The 21,992-nt window shown below is 36.8% G+C and overlaps 1 protein-coding gene across 5 annotated transcripts in view; it reads left to right on the forward strand.

Moving 5' to 3' along the window:
* Positions 1–21,992, forward strand: part of STXBP3 (syntaxin binding protein 3) — a 186,488-nt gene that overhangs the window by 156,863 nt on the left and 7,633 nt on the right. For 4 of the 5 annotated variants that reach the window (XR_007717243.1, XM_050746028.1, XM_050746038.1 and 1 more), the window contains 9 exons: positions 2,275–2,370; positions 2,502–2,559; positions 7,264–7,329; positions 8,517–8,597; positions 9,925–10,063; positions 10,310–10,416; positions 11,839–11,931; positions 13,922–14,007; positions 21,066–21,214. Coding sequence is in view for 4 of the 5 variants with exons in the window: in XM_050746028.1 (XP_050601985.1) it covers positions 2,275–2,370; positions 2,502–2,559; positions 7,264–7,329; positions 8,517–8,597; positions 9,925–10,063; positions 10,310–10,416; positions 11,839–11,931; positions 13,922–14,007; positions 21,066–21,214 (875 nt within the window). In the remaining variant the exon portion in view is untranslated. Of the gene's footprint in view, positions 1–2,274; positions 2,371–2,501; positions 2,560–7,263; positions 7,330–8,516; positions 8,598–9,924; positions 10,064–10,309; positions 10,417–11,838; positions 11,932–13,921; positions 14,008–21,065; positions 21,215–21,992 lie in introns of those variants that run through there. The other variant, XM_050746062.1, reaches the window with a different exon arrangement.

Below are 21,992 nucleotides of genomic sequence, written 5' to 3' on the forward strand. Positions count from 1 at the left end.
TGTAGATATAAATTTTAGACATTTCTAACCTAATATTTAAAATATGTATCTCTTTAGGTTTGCCGGCAAGCAAAGCAAGGTTTAATTTTTTTTAAGTAGAGACTTCTTTAAAAAGCCACTATACTCCCTTCTTTCTGATTCAAAAAAATTCAGAGATAAGAATTTGATGGGAGTAAAGCTCCCTGTGGTTTGGGCTCTATCACAATTTTTTTTTTTTTTTTTTTTTTTTTTGAGACAGAGTCTCACTCTGTCAACTAGGGTGGAGTGCAGTGGCATGATCTCGGCTCACTGCAGCCTCTGCCTCCCAGGTCAAGTGATTCTCCTGCCTCAGCCTCCCAGGTAGCTGGGATTACAGGCACCCATCACCACACCTGGCTAATTTTCGTATTTTTAGTAGAGGCGGGGTTTCACCATGTTGGCCAGGCTAGTCTTGGACTCCTGACCTCAGGTGATCCGCCTGCCTCGGCCTCCCAAAGTGCCGGGATTACAGGGGTGAGCAACCACACCCAGCCTTCATCACAATTTTTTATGGAAACAGAATACAAAGCAGGAAGCTCTAAGTGTCCAGATTCAAGTTTTCATGTTGGTGACTTCTTTAAATTTAGTTTTTTTTTTCCGTTTCGTTTTGTTTTTTTGAGACAGAACCTCACTGTCGCCCAGGCTGGAGTGCAGTGGCACAATCGCCTCATTGCAGCCTTCGTCTTCTGAGTTCAAATGATTCTCGGCCTCAGCCTCCCAAGTAGCTGGGACTACAAGTGTGTACCACTGTGCCCGGCTAATTTTTGTATTTTTAGTAGAAATGGAACTTTGCCATGTTGGCCAGACTGGTCTCAACTCCTGGCCTCAAATGATCCACCTGCCCCAGCCTCCCAACTAAATTTACTTTTAAAATGGGATATTCATATCACCTGAGTATTGTCAGGCTTGCTACTCTTATCTTTGTTTGCAAATCACTTATAAGTCAAAGGTATTGTATAAGAACAAAGTGGTATTTTAAATGACAAAAGGGCTTTCATCCTTAGTGCAGCCTTATATAATTGAGCACAGTGATTCTATCTTTGGACACAGGTGGATGGTTTTACAGAATTGATGTGTAATTTATGGGGGCTATAGAAACGATTATATTCATATAGCGAAGTCTACATTTAGTATTTGTAGTTCAGAGCTAGGAAAATTCAGTGCAGTCCTTCCTGATCTTGACTCAGGAAATCAGGTAGTTTCAAGAATGATTCCATCTTCTCTAGTTCCACAAATGGAAGGAAGGTATCTGCATAAAAAGATAAGGGGAAGCAGTCAGGAAGCCCATTTTGAATAGTTTCATGAATCCTTTAAATTGTTGCTCACTTCAGTAGAACTCATTAAAGCTATCACAATTTTTATGGCTTACATTAATTTTTTTCCTCTCATTTTCTTTCTCATTCTGTAAAGGAAATGTGGTTATAGGGTTGGGGAAGAATAAAGAAACAGATGATAAATGTTTGTGAATTTTGTACCAATTCTGAAACACCTTCAATATTTAATAGGTTATATTGGGGAGGATATTCCTGTTTTGTTTGTTTTGTTTTGTTTGAGACAGAGTCTTGCACTGTCACCCAGGCTGGAATGCAGTGGTGCGATCTCTGCTCACTGCAAACTCCACCTCCCAGGTTCAAGTGATTCTCCTGCCTCAGCCTCCAGAATAACTGGGATTACAGGCGCGTGCCACCACGCCCTGCTAAGTTTTTGTATTTTTTTTTTTTTAGAGATGGGGTTTCACCCTGTTGGCAAGCTGGTTTTGAACTCCTGACCTCAAGTGATCTGCCCCCCTCAGCCTCTTAAAGTGCTAGAATTAACAGGCGTGAGAGACACCACACCTGGCCAGTATTCCTGTTCCTAATGGAGATTTGATAATTGTACTGTGGGTTATTAGCACATCAAAACAGTGTTTTAGGCAATTAGAACACAAAGCGTTAGTATATTCAGTCTTGTTCTTAAAGTTAATTGTAGCCCGTTGAATTTTTCTTTATAAGGTATAATTTTGCTGAACTAAAACTCTATAATAATGACACCTAAACCTAACATTTGAAAATGTCTTGGTAGGCTCAGTGCTTATTTTTAATGTAAGCATAGCAATGTGCCTTAGTTTTGAGTAGGTGTTCACTACCCCCCTAAAATAGTGGATTTTACTTTTCAGTTTCTTGAGTTGTGTCTTGAAATTATTGTTTGTAAAAATGTTTCTTTTGATTTTGGAGGGAAAAAAAATCAAAAAATTTTAGTGCTTCTCTCTACTTGTAGATATAAAACAGATGGAAAAGAAAAGGAGGCCATCCTTGAAGAAGAAGATGACCTCTGGGTTAGAATTCGACATCGACATATCGCAGTTGTGTTAGAGTATGTGAACCCATTTTAATTTTTATTCCATGTTTTTTAGATAGTATGTGATAGTACATTTTGTAACCTTAAAATAGTTCTGTAAAGAATTACATCTTAGAAATTTAAAGAATTCTCTCACAATTTGACAGGGAAATTCCCAAGCTTATGAAGGAAATTTCATCAACAAAGAAAGCAACAGAAGGAAAAGTAAGTCTTACTTAACTTTCCAAATAATAGCGAAGGTGAATTTTAAACTTTGTTTAAAATCTTTATTTTATTTCTTTAACTTTTTATTTTTGGAAAATTCTAACACAGAGATAGAGAATGAACTCCTTCCTATATACCTATTGCCTAGTTTCAGTAGTTAACAACATTTTGTCTGTCCTGCTGCATTAAAATGTTTTTATTTTATTTTTTGAGACAGAGTCTCACCCTGCCATGTAGGCTGGAGTGCAGTTGCACCATCTCAGCTCACTGCAATCTCCACCTTCCAGGCTCAAGTGATTCTTTTGCCTCAGCCACTCAAGTAACTGGGATAACAGGTGTGCACCACCATACCTGTCTAATTTTTGTATTTTTAGTAGTGACAGGGTTTCGCCATGTTGGCCAGGCTGGTCTCGAACTCCTGGCCTCAAGTGATCTGCCCACTTTGGTGCTGGGATTACAGGTGTGAGTCACCGTGCCTGGCCGTAAAGTTTATATTCAGGCCATTTAGTCAATTTTATCAGTGCATTGTTGGGATTTTATATTGAGATATAATTTATAAGTAAAGCACAGAAATTTTAAATTTACAGTGGATAACTTTTACTTATATATACACTGGAAACCACCACCCAAATCAAGATACAGAATATTTTCATCATTCTAGAATATTCCCTCTTGTCCTTTCCCAGTCAGTACCCATCCTGCCAGAGGTAAACTCTATTCTAATTTTCATCACCATAGATCCTGTTCTTGAACTTCACATAATGAGATTCACCTGTGTTACATATTTCAGTAATTCATTTTTTTCATTCGTGTATAGTAGTAATACTGTTATGTAAATATACAACAATTTGTTCATCTCCTTTTGATGGACATTTAGTTTATTTCCAGTTTGGGGTTATTATGAACAAAGCTGCTGTGGATTTTTTTGTACATGTCATTTGGTGGACGTACACACTCTCTTTGGTATATTAAGAGTAAAATTGTTGGGTTATAGGGTAGGATTGTGTTTAACTTTAATAGGTGATGCCAAAAGTTTTGCAAAGTGTTTGAACTGATTTACATCCCCATCAGCAATAATTGAGTGTTCTAGTTGCTCCATATTGTCACTAACACTTGATATATTCTTGTCTTTATTTTCAATTAAAATTTCAGTGCATGAGGTGGTATCTTATTGTGGTTTTAATTTCAATTTCTGTAATGTTCTTGTGCATATTTGCCATTTGGATATTCTATTTTGTGAAGTGCCCATTTAAGGTCTTTGGCCCTTTTTTAATTGAGTTGTCTGTTTTTCTTACTGATTTGTAGAAGTTATTTTCTGGATATGAGTCCCATACATGTATTTATGTATGTATATATCTTTTGATGAACAGAAGATTTCAATTTTAATGAAATCTAGTTTATCAGTTTATTTCTTTTATACTTTCTCTGTGTCCTTAGAAGTCTTGGCTTACCCTGAGGTCTTTAATATATTCTTCTGTTTTCTTCAGGAAGAGCATGTAGTTGAATTTTGTTTTTTTATTTAGCCCCAAAATCTTTTAATTAGAATGCTTGTTTAGTTCATATATATTTCATGTAATTATTGATATGGTTAAATTTATATCTAGTATCTTATTTGTTTTCATCTTTTATATTCTATTTTCCTTTTTATCAAGTCTTTTTTTTTTAAATAAATTCCATTTCATATCCAATATAAACATTTGTGTTTTGCCTTTTAGTCCTTCCTTTAATTATTATACTGGAAATTTAAAAATTTATTCTTACCCTAGTTTAATAGTATAATTTTGTCATGTCCTGAATAATTCAGGAATCTTATAGTAGTTTAACTTCATTTATCCCCTTTTTCTTTTATGCTGTTGTTTCATGTATTTTACTTCAACATACGTTATAAACTCAAAATATTATTTTGTTTAGAAAAAAAAACGAAAATAAAAATAAGATGTTACTTTGTTATAAACACTCAGTAGACTTTTATTATTACCCACCTATTTATACACGCTGGTGCTGTTTATTTCTTACTGCTCTTCAGTTTTTCCAGCTGGGTTAGATTGAATTCTCCCAGCTTTCTTTTTGTGTGAGGACGTCTTTATTTTGCAGTTTTTTTCTGAGATACTTTGCTGGATTTAGAATTCATAGTTGGTATTTTTTTTTCTTTCAGCAATTTTAAGCTTTCAATACATCACCTTCTGGCTACTGTAATTTCTGCTGAAAAAGGGAGCTGTTAAGTATTGTTTTCCTGAAGATATACTGTGTTTATTAATATTTTTTCTGTGTCTTTGATTTTTAGCAATTTGACCATCATATGCCTTACTATAATGTGGTTTGCTTGCTATTTGTCCTCCATGGGGTTTGCTGAGCTTCTTGAGTCACTGGGTTGATAACTTTCATTAAGTTTGTAAAATTCTTAGTCATTATCTCCTCAGATCTTCATTTTGTCCCATTCTCTCTCTCGTCTCTTTCTGGGAACCCAGTCAACATGTTTTTTGGATCTCTTGACTGTATTCTATATCTCTTACATTCTGTTATCTTTTTTTTTTTTTTTACCTCTCCACATTGCAATTGAATGTTCTCTATTAACCTGACTTTGAGTCCCCTACTTCTGTCTTCTTTTGTATTCAGTCTGCTGTTAAACCCTTTCATTGTATCCTTTTGAAAACTGAGGTATAAAGTAAAATTTTCCCTTTATAGAATACAGTTCTGAGTTTTGACAAACGCACACTCTCATATAACCACTACCACAATCAAGATATAGAATTAATGTCATCACCCCCCAAAATGTCCTCATGCCCCTTTGCAGATAACCCCTTAACTCAGTTACCATCCCCTGACAACTACTAAGCTATTTTCTGACCCTGTAGTTTTGCCATTTCCAGATTGTCCAATGAATGGAATAATACACTATGGCTCTTTTCATTTAGCATAATGCATTTGAGATTCACTCATGTTGCATGCAAGAGGAGTTTCATTAGTTTTTATTGCTGAGTAGTATTCCATCATATGGGTGCACCACAATTTGCTTATCAATTTACCAGTTTCAGAACATCTTAGTTTTTCCAAGTTGTTGGGAATTATGAATCAAGCTACTATAAACATTCACCTTCTTCATATCAGACATTCATGTCTATGAACAGATGTTATGTGCTTGGGAGGATACTTAAGAGTGGGATTGCAGAATCAATAATAAATGTATGTTTAAGTTTGTAAGAAAATTTCAAACTATTTTTCCAAGGTGGCTGTACTATTTTCCAGTCCCACTAGCAGTGTATGAAAGTCATTCATTGTACTTTTAACTTAAAGTCTTATATTTAACTCTAGGACATTCATTGGATTTTTAGAAAATAAATTCTAATTCTCTGTTAAAATACTCCATGTTTTGATCCATGTAGTCCATCTTTTCCTCTGTTTCCACTTTAACATAAATATGTTATTTTGAAGTCTCTTTCTGCCAACTCCATCTTAGGTCTACTTTTTGTGAGTTTCTTTGTTTTTACATTTTGAGGTGTTCTTTTCTTAGCTTTTTTATTGGTTCATAATAACTACATATTTATGAGGCATATAATATGTTTATACATGCATACAGTGTGTAATGATCAAATCAGTGTGTTTAGAATACCCATCACCTTGAACATTTATTATTTCTTTGTGTTGGGGACATTTCCAATCTTTTCCTCTAGCTATTTTGAAATACATAATATATTGTTAACTATAGTCACCACTGTGATATCAAACACTAGAACTTATTCTTTATCTTGGGTCTACTTTTATTGACTGTTTTATCACTTGAGTATCAGTCACTTTCCTGTTTCACCTATTAATGTTTTATTGTGCTAGATGTAGTGGATGATACATTGCAGAGGTTCTAGATGATGCTCTCTCTACAGAGAATGTTGAGTTTTGTTCTGGCAGGCAGTTAAGTTGCTGAGGAATAATCGTGATTCTGTTGTAACTTCATGTTAGACAATGTTATGGTAAGTTTATTTCGCTTTTGTACTGAGTCCTAAGGCATAGTCCCAGGACTGAATGTCTAGGATGTTCACTTAGGTCTCTTTACTTTGTCTCGATCAGGGGATGCTAGTATATTCTTAGCACTAGGACCCCTCTGAGATTTCTGTCCAACATTTAGCCACCCATAAGTTGTTCTTTACTATACCTTTGAGGGTTATGCCCTGTACATGTGCAGCTTAGGGGTTCAAGGACAATCTCTCTACACATTTTTGGGTTATGTTCTGTCTAGCTCCTTTCTCTTTAGCACCCTGCTTTCCAGAATCTACCTCACAGCCCCAAGCTCTTATCTCCCTTTTTTTTGTTTGCACCCAGAGAGATAATTGCTCTCTATTTGAACTGTATTTCCTTTCAGTGGTGTTTGGAAAACATCTTTAGGGGAAAGGCAGGGTGAGTGTAGGGATCACCTTTGGTGCTTTCCTTCACTCAGCTGTCTCAGCTGTGAGCTATTTTTATCTATTACTCGAAAGTTTTTGTTTTATTTATTTGTCCAATCTTATTTATTTATGGAGGGAGAGTAATGTTGATATCAGCTGTGTTATTGTGAGTGAAACTGGAAGCCTCCTAAATTCTTCTTTAAAAAAATTGTCAAATAATCAGTAAATTAACTAGATTTGATAATTTGTAAAACTCTAGGATTTCAAAGTTGTAATATGGAATAACTGAATCATAGGTTTGCCTTAAAAAATGTTTGATTTTTCCTAGACATCACTTAGTGCTCTTACCCAACTGATGAAAAAGATGCCCCATTTCCGAAAACAGATTACTAAGGTAAGCAGTATTATATATGAGATACCTAATTAGTTTTAGTTTATATTCAGTTTATATTTAGTTTATATTCAGCTCTGTAGTTCGGTTTAGCAGTGGGTTTCATGGAATACTTGGTATTAGTTGTACTCTAAAACCTTACTATATAGGTCTGAGAAATATCCCATATATCTAAGCTTCTTCATAACTTCTCTACATATATAACCTAGATTTATCTGAATCCAGCTTAAACTTGTCTATATCTTTGTCTTGAATAGCCTAACAGAGTAATATTTATCAACCTTATAAGAAATTCAGCAGTAGATTGACTAGTGGATGTTATTCTACATGTTTCTTTAAAGTAATAGTTACATATTAGTAGATTTAAGAGCATTTAAGCTGTTTAGTCAGGTAAACTATTTTTTTGCTCCTTACAAATACTATCAGAATAATCTTAACATTTTTGTCATGTTGCACCCTAGTCAACCAATGATTTTTGTGTGTATTAAAATACTTGAAACATTTAGAAAGATAAAGAGAATATGAACTTGAAGAACTTCTGGGTATTTTTCTCACTTTCTCTCAAACTCAACACAAATTCAACAATTCAACACTTCCATCCCATTTATGCTGTCTGTTGATTGCCCCCTGTTGTATTAGTCTCTTCTGACATTGCTAAAAGGAAATATCCAAGACTGGGTAATTTATAAAGGAAAGAGGTCTAACTGACTCACAGTTCCACATGGCTGAGAAGGCCTCAGGAAACTTAAAATCATGGCGGAAAGCAAAGGGGAAGTCAGGCACCTTCTTCACAAAGCCACAGGAGGGAGAAGTACATGCAGGGCACATGCCAGATGCTTATAAAACCATCTGATCTCATGAGAACTCACTCACTATTATGAGAACAGCATGGAGGAAATCACTCCCATCATCCCATGATCCAAACACTTCCCATCAGGTCCTTCCCACGACACATGGGGATTATGGGAACTACAATTCAAGATGAGATTTGGGTGGGGAAACAGCCAAACCATATCACCTGTAGATCACATTCTCATTTGCTTCCTATCTTGAGCTGTTCCCTTGCTTACATGTTACCTTCTTTCACCTCAGCCCATACTTTCTTTCAGGCCTGTCTCAAAAGTTTAATATTACCAGTTGCACAAAAGTCATTAAAATCCTTTAAATGATTGATTTCTTCTGTTTTTCAGCAAGTTGTCCATCTTAACTTAGCAGAAGATTGCATGAATAAGTTCAAGCTTAATATAGAAAAGCTCTGCAAAACCGAACAGGTATGTGCAGAGTCAGAAATGCCTCTGTTCATAATAAATTTCCAGGATAAACTTTGTAAGTTAAAACCTAACTTTTTGCTTGATACAGTGGTTGGTTTTTACAGAATCACAGACTCTCTCTTATCAGGGGAACCACCTAGGCAGTATTTAGTATGTTATTCCCCACTGATATTAACAAGTAGCTGTAGAGTATCTTAGTAAACAGTCCCTCGTATTATATATTTTTTATTTAATGGAATGATTTAAATTTTGGGAGCATGATTTCAGGGTAGCGTTGTTGGCAGGACTTTCTCAGTACAGCATTTAGTGTAGCAGCCTGCAGAGCTCATTTTACAAGGGGCCTTTTCTATCATGCCTCAACTGTTTAGAACATTGCCCCTATTAGAATACAGGCTGCATGTAATTTTAAATATTCTAATAGCATATTAACAAAGGTAAAAATTTAAAAGTGCAATTAATTTTACTAATAAGTTGGGTGCAGTGGTGTGTGCTTATAGTCCCAGCTCTTCAGGAGGCTGAGGTGGGAGGATTGCTTGAACCCAGGAGTTTGAGGGCAGCCTGGGCAAGACCCTGTCTCTTAAAAAAAAAAAAAAAAAAACTTTGACAACCTGATGTATTCAAAATATTATTTCAACATATAATCAGTATAAAAAGTTATTAATTAGATAATTTTGCATTATATTACTTCAAGTCTTCCGGTGTTTTGTACCTACAGCACATCTTAATTCAGACTGATCCCATTTCAGGTGCTCAGTAGTCATATGTGGCTAGTGTCCACTGTACTGGATAGCATAGGTTTAATGATTTTTGTGTTTTCTGATTTATTTTTTGACCTTTTGTATTTTGTACAAACAATAGTTTACAAGGTGATGTTCATATTTTCTTGTGTAATGTCATCAGTGTTCCATTAAAATTTGACAAGATTTAATAATATATTTTGTTTATTTGTTTTTTGTTGTTTGTTTTTTGTTTTTTTGAGACAGAGTTTCGCTCTTGTTGCCCAGGCTAGAGTGCAATGGCCCTATCTCGGCTCACTGCAACCTCTGCCTCCCAGGTTCAAATGATTCTCCTGCCTCAGCCTCTCGAGTAGCTGGGATTACAGGCACCTGACACCACGCCCGGCTAATTTTTTGTATTTTTAGTACAGATAGGGTTTCACCATGTTGGCCAGGCTGGTCTCCAACTCCTGACCTCAGGTGATCCGCCTTGGCCTCCCAAAGTGCCGGGATAACAGGCATGAGCCACCGCGCCTGGCCAGTAATAGATGTTTTTAACTAAAAAATGAATTTCGATTATAGATCACTGACAGTATTTTATTTTCATTAAGGACCTGGCACTTGGAACTGATGCAGAAGGACAGAAGGTGAAGGATTCCATGCGAGTACTCCTTCCAGTTCTCCTCAACAAAAATCATGATAATTGTGATAAAATAAGAGCAATTCTACTTTATATCTTCAGTATTAATGGTAATGGATATAATCACTTTTTAATGAGTGTTTTACTATTGATCATAAAAGAATCTTTGAAAACTGAAAGATAGTTGCTGAACTTGGTTAAGATAAAAGGGAAAATATGAAATTGAGAGAAGGCTGAAGGAGATATAATTTGACTGTTTTTATTTTAAAAGCTTCATTCATGGGTACTACCTAAAGCCTTGAAATTACTTTGGTAGCAATTATGTGATTTTGCACTCATATTTTTACCTATTTAAGGAACTACGGAAGAAAATTTGGACAGGTTGATCCAGAATGTAAAGATAGAAAATGAGAGTGACATGATTCGTAACTGGAGTTACCTTGGTGTTCCCATTGTTCCCCAAGTAAGAAGTCTTATGTGTGTGTATAGTTTATATATGTATGTATGTATGTATAGTTGTTTGTATTAACTGTGTTTTTTTTTATGTGGGTGTTCATGTGGACAGTCTTCTTAAGTTCACTCTATAGATTTTGAATAAATAAGCAATTAAAGATTTTGTTCTCTTTTCCATATGTAATTTGGGCAAATGCAGTTTTCTAGTGAATTTGTATTTTATAGCTTCTGTCATAATTCACTACTTATACTTTTGTCTTTATGATTCATTTATAGCAATTGTCATATTTTAGTTAAACATGTAACCTTTAACTATAATATGACAGAAAATAAGTATATATTTTCTTGATTAAAAGAAATTAGGCTTGCTGGGTATGGTGACTCACACCTGTAATCCGAACACTTTGGGAGATGCTGAGGCAGGAGGATTGCTTGAGCCCAGGAGTTCGAGACCAGCCTGGGCATCATAGTGAGACCTCGCCTCTACAAAAAACAAAAAAATAGCCAGGTGTGTTAGTGTGTACTTGTAATCCCAGCTACTCAGGAGGCTGAGGATCTCGCAAGCCCAGGAGGTCAAGGCTGCAGTGAGCCAAAATCATACCACTGTACTCCAGCCCAAAGCGAGACTCTGTCTCTTTAAAAAAAAAAAAAAAAAAAGGGGGGGTTCAAAGTCAAATTTGGAAGGACTCTATTTAGAATCTCAGTGTTTCCCATGAATTTTTTTTTTTTTTTTTTTTGAGAGAGAGGCTCTCTCTGTAACACAGGCTGAAGTGCAGTGGCGTGACCTCGGCTCACTGCAACCTCTGCCTCCCAGGTTCAAGCAATTTTCCTGCCTCAGCTTCCCGCCTGGGATTATAGGCACCTGCCATCCGCGCCCAGCTAATTTTTGTATTTTTAGTAGAGACAGGGTTTCACCCTGTTGACCAGGTTGGTCTCGAACTGTATCAGGTGATCTGCCCGCCTCGGCCTCCCAAAGTGCTGGGATTACAGGTGTGAGCCACTGCATCTGGCCCCATCAACTATTTTTTTTTTTTTTTTTTTTTGAGACGAGTCTCGCTCTGTTGCCCAGGCTGGAGTACAGTGGCTCGATCTCGGCTTACTGCAAGTTCTGCCTCCCAGGTTCATGCCATTCTCCTGCCTCAGCCTCCCAAGTAGCTGGGACTATAGCCATCAAGTTTTATAATACTTTTATTTTAATAGACATATGTTCTGATATGATTATAAATAAATTTTAGCATTAAAGCACAAAATACTGTTTAGTGGAGTTATGTGACCACACTCAGATTTTTTAAAGTAGACATCTCCACTCTTAGTTTTAAGTCAAATACAATATAGTATTTACCGGTAAATTAAATATCTTTGTTAGGAAACATAAGAGTATTATATTTGAATAGAATTACTGGTTTTTAATTTTTTCCTCTTATTGTATTAGTCTCAACAAGGAAAACCATTAAGAAAGGATCGGTCTGCAGAAGAAACTTTTCAGCTCTCTCGATGGACACCTTTTATCAAAGATATTATGGAGGTAAAAATCATTAAATTCTTTTTTTCTACCTGAGTGCCCTCTTTAGAGTATTCTTTACTTTTTGTAGTTTGTGTCGGTCTGAGTATATGTATTGGGCAGGAAGTTTCTGCAGTGGTTGGAGGCTTTACAAAAAAGCCGGTATCTGGGGTCAAGGGAGGAGAGGAAACTTGAAGATTCTTTTTTTTTTTTTTTGAGACGGAGTCTCACTCTGTCACTCAGCCTGGAGTGCAGTGGCACAGTCTTGGCTCACTGCAACCTCCGCCTCCTAGGTTCAAGCAATTCTCTTGCCTCAGCCTCCCAAGTAGCTGGGACTACAGGCACACGCCACCACGCCTGACTAATTTTTGTATTTTTAGTGGAGACAGGGTTTCACTATGTTGGCCAGGCTGATCTTGTACTCCTGACCTCGTGATCTGCCCACCTTGGGCTCCCAAAGTGCTGGGATTACAGGTGTGAGTCACTGCGCCCAGCTGAAGATTCTTTTCTTAAAGACCTCAGACAAACTCACACCACTGACTGCTTCAAAATAAATAAAAATAAACACATATATGCTTTATGAAAAATACTGCTTTGTTTTAAATAACTGTATGTGGCGTAAATATAATTTACTTGAATGAAAGTTCAACAAAATAACATTTGTATGTGGACCACTATTAGAAAGTGTTAGATGCCAATATTCTTGGAAATATATTTGGATTAAAAAGTAAACTTTATTATAGTTTGCTGTCAGATCAATCATGCCTTTAATACTGTTTATGCTTAGAGAACATTATTCAATTACAGGAAATTACAAAATGAGCTAATTTTAAAATTACTTTATGAGCTTAATAAAATTATGACACTTATTCTTCGGTCATGATCATATAGTTTTTATTCCCCTTTTCCTTTGACTTAAACCAGTTTATACTTTCTTTTGGGAGCTAATTTGGTACAGTGCATAACTATGATTTCTCTGTTTTGCTTGGCTAATTTTATGTCATTCACACATGCTTAAACATATATGAAAAATCTAAAGAATTTAGACTTTGTTTTCTGTAACATAAGGTTTTTTTTTTTCTTTCTCACAAGGATGATGTAGCACTAAGTAGTTTCTTATGGCTAGTTTCTTTTTGTTTATTTGTTTGTTTTGTTTTGTTTTTTTAACATATTCCTGATCAGTTTACCATGGCTAGTATTTGTAAAATAAGAAATGACTTTCTTGAACCCCTTAACAAGGATTTGCATGTTAAATTCAGAAAATACACATTTGGATCCATGACAATCTTAGGCCTTTAGAATTTCTCCTGAAACTTGATTTCCTCCCTTCTTGCAGTCTTACTGAAATGTTCTTGGACTACTGAGTACTTTGTGCCCAATCCATGTGCCCACTTGTTAATACTACTTGTACTACCATGCTGTAAAGCAGTGGTCTCCATACTTTTCAGTTCATGCATACCTAACCATAAAGAAATGTGAGCATGAACCTATTGATTTATAAGTTAAGCATTACTGTAATAAAATATAATCTATGTATACAGTATATTTATATACATATATATAATCATAAAATCTAACACTGATAAAAGGGAAAATTTTAATAAAATGAAAAGGAAAACTTCCCATATCCCATTGGATTGTCTTGAGTACCCCTAGGCCATAGCAGTAGTAGCTATGAAGGGCAAAGCTTTAGAAGTGTGTCAGGACTGGAATAATGATTGGAAACCCCTGGCACCATAGAACTAAAAGCTCTGATAAGGTGCCTGAAATCCTTGTAACAGCATGGGGACCCTCCAAATGAAGAAAGGGAGTCATGCAGCAAATATTGGTTTAATCGGTAAATGATTTCACTAATTTTGAAGCAAATAAGATTTGCGAGTTTCAAAGAAAAGGCTAATCTTATACTAAATATGTCTAAGGTTCCTCAATTGCAAATGCAAGTTTTGACCTTTATGCCAAACAAAGTCCTGCAATTTACAATTTTATTGATGGAATTAACTCTTTCCTTCCCTAGGATGCTATTGATAATAGATTAGATTCAAAAGAATGGCCATATTGTTCCCAGTGTCCAGCAGTATGGAATGGTTCAGGAGCTGTAAGGTAAAATCTATAAGTGAAAATCAATGAAATTTTCATTCTACAGACTAATAATTTAAAATGGTACACAGATAACTCATGTTTGGCAACTTTCTTTCAAGTATACAATCCTGTATTTTTTTTTTAAATTGTTTTAAATGAATCCAGATAAGCAATATGAAAATGTACTTTATGTACTTTATTATAAAAAATATTTTCATGAAACAGTAAGTATTTCCTTCCCCACCTCCTCTTCCTTCACATAGCAGAGATGTTAATCCTTTTTGATAACTATTTTTGTGTTGAGGTACTTTAAACATTTAGAAAGATAGAGAATGTTACAATGCATACCCTTATGCCCAGTGCCCAGTTTATTAACTAAATCATTATAAGTATAATTCAAGCTTCCTGTATATCACACTCTGGTTTTATTATTCTCCCTTTATTTTCTGTCCTGAATTTGGTGTTTATTGCCTGTATGTCTTTATACTTTTTCTACATATGTTTGTATCCTAAACAGTGTCTTGAGTTATATCTTGCAGGATTTTCTCTTGATCTTTGGCTTTCAGCCATTTAACTGTGTTGTGTCTAGGTGTAGTTCTCTGTGTTTATTCTACCTGAGGATTGTTGAGATTCTTAAATATGCAAGTTAATAATTTTCATCAAATTTGGGAAGTTTTCAGGCATTATTTTTTTCAAATTTTTTTCTTCCCCTTTGTCTCTCCTCTCCTTCCTCTCCTTCTGAAACTCCTGTTACACACAAGTTGGAGGGTTTAACATTGTCCTGTGAGTTACTGAGGCTCTCTTTTCTTTCATCTTTTTAAAATTTGTTATTGTACTTTTCACATGTAGAATTTCCATTTGATTTTTTTTATTTGCATTTCTGACTGTTGAGATTCCCTGTTAACTTGTTAGCATATTTTTCTTTTTAATTCTTTGATCATATTTGTAACTGCTTGGAAGTCCCTGAGTCTACTCAGGATTAATTCCTATTGAATGTCTTTTTTTTCCCCGAACTATGAGTCACACATTCCTGTTTCTTTGTATACTAATTTTTGGTTGAAAACTGGACCTTTTCGATAATGTATTATAGCAACTCCAAATTGTTTTAGTAATTTGTGTGGACTTAAACTATGGAATCTTTCTTTCTTGCTGTCTTGTAGCCACTGATGTCCTTGTTGAGTTTTTAAAGTTTTAATTTTTTGTCTTAGCTTCTAGTGGTTGCCCCTATGTCTGTGTAGTTTAGAGGTCAATCAGTTATCTGTTCAGACACTTCAAGCCTGTTTGGCTTCCATCCTCTACTGATCAAGCTGAGTGTGGGGTTAGGGGTTGCATTCCAAAATAGGCAGTTCTTAAGTCTCCTTCCCTTTTTTTAATTTTTTTTTTTTTTTTTTAAATAGAGGCAGGGTCTTTCTCTGTTGCCCACACTGGAGTGCAGGAGTGTAGGGGCATGATCGTAGCTTATTATAAACTCAAACTCATGGGCTCAGGTGAGCCTCCCACCTCAGCCTCCCAGGTAGCTAGGGTTCCAGGTATGTGCCACCACACCCAGCTAATTTTTTAAATGTCTTGTAGAGGCAGCGTCTCACTGTGTTGCCCAGGCTGGTCTTGAACTCCTGGGCTCAAGCGATCTTCCTGTCTCAGCCTCCCAAAGCACTGGGATTACAGATATGAAACACTGCACCCAGCCCTTTTTTCCCTCATTTTTTTTCCTGGACTTTCTCAGGTTTTCCCCACACATGCATAGTTTAGCAGTCCATTAATAATGTGCAGAGAGCTTATCTTTCGCTTCTTTACTTCTGGGATTTCCTTATTAAATTTGTACCTGGCCAGGCAGAGTAGCTCATGTCTGTAATCCCAGCACTTTGGGAGGCCAAGGCGGGCGGATCACTTGAGGTCAGGAGTTCAAGACCAGCCTGACCAACATGGTGAAACTCCATCTCTACTAAAAATACAAAAATTAGCCGGACATGGTGGCACACTCCTGTAATCCCAGCTACTCAGGAGGCTGAGGCAGGAGAATCGCTTGAACCTGGGAGGCAGAGGTTGCAGTAAGCAAGATCACGACACTGCACTCCAGCCCGAGTGACAGAGTGAGACTCCGCCTCAAATTATTTATTTATTTGTTTGTTTGTTTGTTTGTTCCTGATTGGCTGCCCATCCTAAGTTGAGACCACACCTAGCAAAGTTGCAGGATTTTGTACTCGCCTCACTGCCCCACCTTGAATCAAGTCTTCCACCAAGTTTGCAGTAAAGCTATAATTTTTCTCTGACTGAGCTGGGAGAGCAGTGAGGGTTAGATGCAGCCCAGGATAGAAGGTTACATATTCACCACCACCATTCTTACCAGATACGTTAGCAGATATTCAAGATTAAATGCTTCTCAATTTGTTGTCTACCTATGGTTTCCAGTTAACCTGAAATGTTTTGTTTTGTTTTGTTTTGTTTCCCCCCACAATTTCATACATGTATATACTTGTTTTCTCAGAGGGGAATCTCCTGACCACCTTATTCTGCCATGACCACAAGTGCTCTCTATATTATGTTTTTAAACTTAATGTAGTATCATATTGTGTGTCCTCCTGCAGTCTGCTTTTTTGTTTCCCTCACATTATGTTTGTGAAATTCATTCCAGACGGATACATGCATAAATTTTCACTGCTAGTTGGTATATAGTTACATGAGTATAGCAATTTATTCATCTCTTTTCCACGTGATAGAAATTTAGGCTCTCTCAAAACTGGCATAATTACAAACAGTATGCAGTGAGCATTCTTGTACTTTTACGTGTATCTGGGTAGGGTGCTTGCCTTGGACTGAGGACTTTTCTTTAGTTTTATTTTTTCCTTTTCTACAAAAGGTTTGGAGATTATGTTATCTATTTATATTCTTGTAGCAGTTTATTACTGCACATATTTGACTCAACAAAGTCTAAGATTAATGAGTATCCCTGCCTTCCTCTTGAACAATACAAGAACCTTAGACCAACTGGATGTAAACCATGCACCCCTTAAATGTTATAATACTTCATTTTTGTTCACTTTGTATCTTTTTTACTCCCCATATTACTAAGCAGCATTATTGGTTTTTTAAAATTCAGTTGTATGTGCATGTGAACCTGTTAAATCGCCCACCACCCCTTTTGTGTGGGCTCAGTTTCTTTCTGAAGTATATCCTTTCACGTGGGTCTGTTGGTGGTAGTCTTTTTTATTTTTTTCCAAGACAGAGTCTTGCTCTGTTGCCCAGGCTGGAGTGTGGTGGCGCCATCTCAGCTTACTACAACCTCTGCCTCCCGGGCTCAAGCAGTTCTCGTGTCTCAACCTCCTGACTAGCTGGGATTACAGGTGTGCACCACCACACCTGGCTGATTTTTCTATTTTTAGTAGAGATGGGGTTTCACCATGTTGACCAAGCTGGTCTCAAATTCCTGACCTTGTGATCCACCCACCTCAGCTCCCAAAGTGCTGGGATTACAGGTGTGTGCCACCGCACCTGGCCAGTGGTGGTAGTCTACAGTTTTGTTCGTTCCTTCATTTGGTCGTTGTTCTTAGCCAGCTATGAATTTCTAAGAGCTGAGGTATGTTCAGTCAACACTTGTAGAAAATATTCTGCTGTTTCTAGGGTTCTACTTTAGCTCTTGGGAAGGTGGAGGGGTCGTGTTTTCTGTCACTCTTGTACCTTGGTGAATAATTAGCCTTTTTTCTCTTTGTTTTTCGTCCTTGGTTCTGTGTATTCCCTGTGCTATGTGTATCTGAGGATTTATTTTTGTTTCTTTCTTTGGGATTCATTTGTTTCCTGAATCTGAGGATTTACATCTTTCATAAATTCTTCAAATATTGCCACTTACGTAGTCTTGGTTTTGTTGGAACATCTTATTCTGTCATAATGTCTCTTAATCTCTTATACTTTTTTATTTCTTCTGCTGGTGTTTCATTCTAGAAATTTTTCTTCAGATTTAGTTTTCAGTTCTTTAGGTCTCTCTTACCCTGTGTCTCATCTGTATAAGCTGTTTTTTCTTTTTCTATTTTCAGTGACTTTATTTTTCCGTTTTAGAAGTTCTCACATTTCTTTTTTAAACATGCTTGGACTTTTTGTTATTTCTTATTTTGTCATACTTTCTATCCTACTTTATTGTCTGTTGTCATATTAAACATACCTAATTTGTAGTCTATATCTAATAATTTCACTGTTTTACACTCTTTGGGTTCAGTTCTGCTGTCTTTTATTTCTGCAGACTCATAGTTAGTTATTTCCAAATGTGTTTTGTACTTTTGAATGTTGAGTTTATTTTGGTAGCCAGCACTGAGAGCGGGTCCCTTCAGGCAGGTTTTGCATGTGCTTTTACCAGATTAGAGGTTTTTTTCTTTTTGTGTTAATTTCTCAGTCTGGGTTTCCTCAGACCAGGAAGGTAGTATAATTAACACCTAAGACTCTATGTGACAGGCCTGTGGCTAAATTATCAGGGGAGAAGCTTCCTTGCATCTCCCCTTGCCTTGGAGGGTGTCCTGACCTTATGCCGGGTGTCAGCTCCCAGTCTCTACCTTGCACAGTACCGAGCGGTCGGCCCCTTGTTTGCTAAGATCGGAAAATACTCCACAAGGCAGACCAAGCCTCAACTCAGTTTACCATTCTAGTATTTAGCTTCCTTTTTACCAATAGCCCCTGGAGATTTCTCTGACTTGTTTACTGTCAGCTATGCTTTAAAAACATGTTTGCTCTTAATCAGTGCTCCTTGGTGCTATTTAGAGGGAAGTTTTCAGGATCTAGGGATTTAATTATCTTTATATCTCTCAGTCTTCATACATATGTGAAACAAATTAAATATAATCCCATTGCTCTAAAATTGCTATTCAGAAGCTTAGAAATTATTAGAATTGTTTTGAGCAGTGTTGTCTCCTTTTCGTTTGCCTTCTGACTCTATTTCTGTCTGTTGAAACAGTTTTTAAGCCAAAGTTATGTTTTTAATATGTCCTTGACTTTGTATGGGAACAAGAGTGGGTCTTGTTCCTGTTTCTTCTTTCAAAGGGGAGGGAAAATTTTAATTTTTAAAATTTGTTTCCTGTTGTTCACTACCTCATTCTTTAAGGTAATGAATGGAAGCAATCATCTGAAAGGCTAGATTAAGAATTTTTTTTTTTTGAGACAGAGTCTTGCTCTGTCACCCAGGCTGGAGTGCAATGCGTGATCTTGGCTCACTGCAACCTCCGCCTCCCAGGTTCAGGCGATTCTCCTGCCTCGGTCTCCTGAGTAACTGGGACTACAGGCATGTGCCACCATGCCCAGCTAATTTTTGTATTTTTAGTAGAGATGGGGTTTCACCTTGTTGGCCAGGATGGTCTCGATTTCTTGACCTCGTGATCCGCCCACCTCAGCCTCCCAAAGTGCTGGGATTACAGACGTGAGCCACCACACCCAGCCAAGAACATTATTAAAAGTTTGCTGTGGGGCTGGGTGCAGTGGTGCACAACTGTAAGTCCAGCTACTTGAGGCTGAGGTGGGAGGATTGCTTGAGCCTAAGAGTTCGAGGCTGTGGTGTCCTATGATGGTGCTGGTCCGCAGCTGCTGCACTGTAGCCTAGGCAACATAGCAAGACCCCATCTCTCACAAAACAAAAATTTGCTATGAGATCCTATATTGCAAGGCGTTCTAGGTCACCCAGAACAGTGACTCTCAAAGTAGGTAACAAAATGAACCATTGGGTACTTACTTTTACCTAAAAAAGAAGAAATTAAGTTTTGCTAATATATACTAGTACATATATGTCATTTACACGTTAATATATTTGTTTATAAATGGATGTGTTTATTTTGAAATATTTACTTTTCAAATAAAAGCTAAAAATTTTTACCAATGGAGCCTGTGAACAAAAAAAGTAATTCCTATGATCTAGAGCAATGCTAGCCAATAGAACTTTCTGCAGTGATAGGTTCTATATTGGCACTGTCCAGTATGACAGCCACTGGCTACATGTGGCTATTGGGTACTGGATATGTGGCTAAGTATGGATGAAGAACTGAATTTCTTATTTCATTTAATTTTAACTAATTTAAATTTAAATAGCCTCATGTGGCTAGTGGCTACTATATGGGACTCTGGGGATCTACAGCAATCTGGAGGAGGAATGGTAAAAGTAATGACTACTGTTTATTGAGTACTTACCTAACACCAGATTCTGTACTTAGTGTGTTCTGTACATTGTTTCATTTCATCCTTGTAACAGCCTTTAAGGTTTAGAGAGAAATTAAGTAACTTGCTGAAAGTCATACTGAATCAAAAACAAGCAGAATAAAAATAGAAACCCAGGTCTAATTCTTAACAGCCGACCTCCTACCATCATAGGTTCCTGAATTCCATTCCAGCAAGGAACAATCGAATACACATCAGTTCCAAAGTAATACTTGCCCCTTTCCCCTTCACATCTTCAAAACCTTTTCCTTTTTCAGTGCCACTAATTTTTAATTTCAAGAAGCTGCAGACTTCTCAGGTATATTATTTCTTCTTATGAAATAATAAGGGAGGGTGTTAGCTCTACTCTATAGGTTAAAATGCCCAGCCAGATTATGCACGACTTGTTAAAATTGTTCTTGAAATGTGGCTGTTCTACTTAACTCTTGGTGCTTTAGTCATACTATGGTTAAGTCATTTCCTTAAAAATCAGTGTAATTGGGCCAGGCACGGTGGCTCACGCCTGTAATCCCAACACTTTGGGGAGGTCGGCAGATCACAAGGTCAGGAGTTCAAGACCAGCCTGGCCAACATGGTGAAATGCTGTCTCTACTAAAAATACAAAATTAGCTGGGCATGGTGGCATGTGCCTGTAATCCCAGCTACTTGGGAGGCTGAGACAGGAGAATTGCTTGAACCATTACCCGGGAGGCAGAGGTTGCAGTGAACCAAGATCACTCCACTGCACTCCAGCCTGGGCTACAAAGTGAGACTCTCAAATTAAAAAAAAAAAAAAAAAAATCAATGTAATTGGTAGCAAGTTTAAGTTTGGTTAAGTTAGGCTTTTTAAGTCTACAAGTATTATGGCTTTGGAAATATTTATAACATGTTTACTTTTTTTTTTAATTACTTTTTAGTGCTCGCCAGAAACCCAGAGCTAATTATTTAGAAGACCGAAAAAATGGGTCAAAGCTGATTGTTTTTGTAATTGGAGGGATTACATACTCTGAAATGCGTTGTGCTTATGAAGTTTCTCAGGCACATAAATCCTGTGAAGTTATTATTGGTAAGACTTTTGTTTTCTTCTTTTCTGTTTTTAAACACAAACTCTAAATGCAAAAGTATACATGTAAAATGTTATCTCGTGTTATACATTTGAGACAAAATTTAATGCAAAAAAATTGTTAACCATAGAATGTGTTTTATCTGATGTGTGCTGGGTTTTTTTTCCTGGTTGACTTTTTGATAGTTTTATTTTCAAACATGCTTATTTGAGGAAAAGGCGCTTGCTCCTTTAAAATAGTATGTTCTATACATTTGTTTAACTATTAAATAGTTTTTGATGTACAAATACATTTCTACTTAAAAAATGTTTTGAATTTTTTGTAGCTATGGACATGACATTGGCAAGGCCTGTGTGGAATTAAGTTTTAAGAATTTCAGGCCAGGCTAGTGGCTCAGGCCTGTAATTCCAGCACTTTGGGAAGCCGAGGCAGAAGGGTCACTTGAGGCCAGGAGTTTGAAATCAGCCTGGGCAATAAAGCAAAACTCCGTCTCTACAAAAAATTTAAAAATAAGAATTTCAGTCAAAGCCAATGATAGGTAAACTCTCCTGACCCATGGAGGTGCTGGATCTGTGTGTTAAGCCTTGACCTGCAGCACTGCTTAGTGGGTCTCTATTATCGAACAATAACTGTTGTAGTGCTAAGGATAGGGTAATCCCCAGTTTTGCTCTTCAGTGTGCCAATGTCTAGCACAAAGTAGACAAAGCACTAGGAATGGCCACTGTTTCTGCACAGTTACTGAGCATGCTCAATGGTGAAGAAGGATTGAAATAGTGCAGT

Source organism: Macaca thibetana, chromosome 1, assembly GCF_024542745.1.
Source record: "Macaca thibetana thibetana isolate TM-01 chromosome 1, ASM2454274v1, whole genome shotgun sequence".
Taxonomy (NCBI): domain Eukaryota; kingdom Metazoa; phylum Chordata; class Mammalia; order Primates; family Cercopithecidae; genus Macaca; species Macaca thibetana.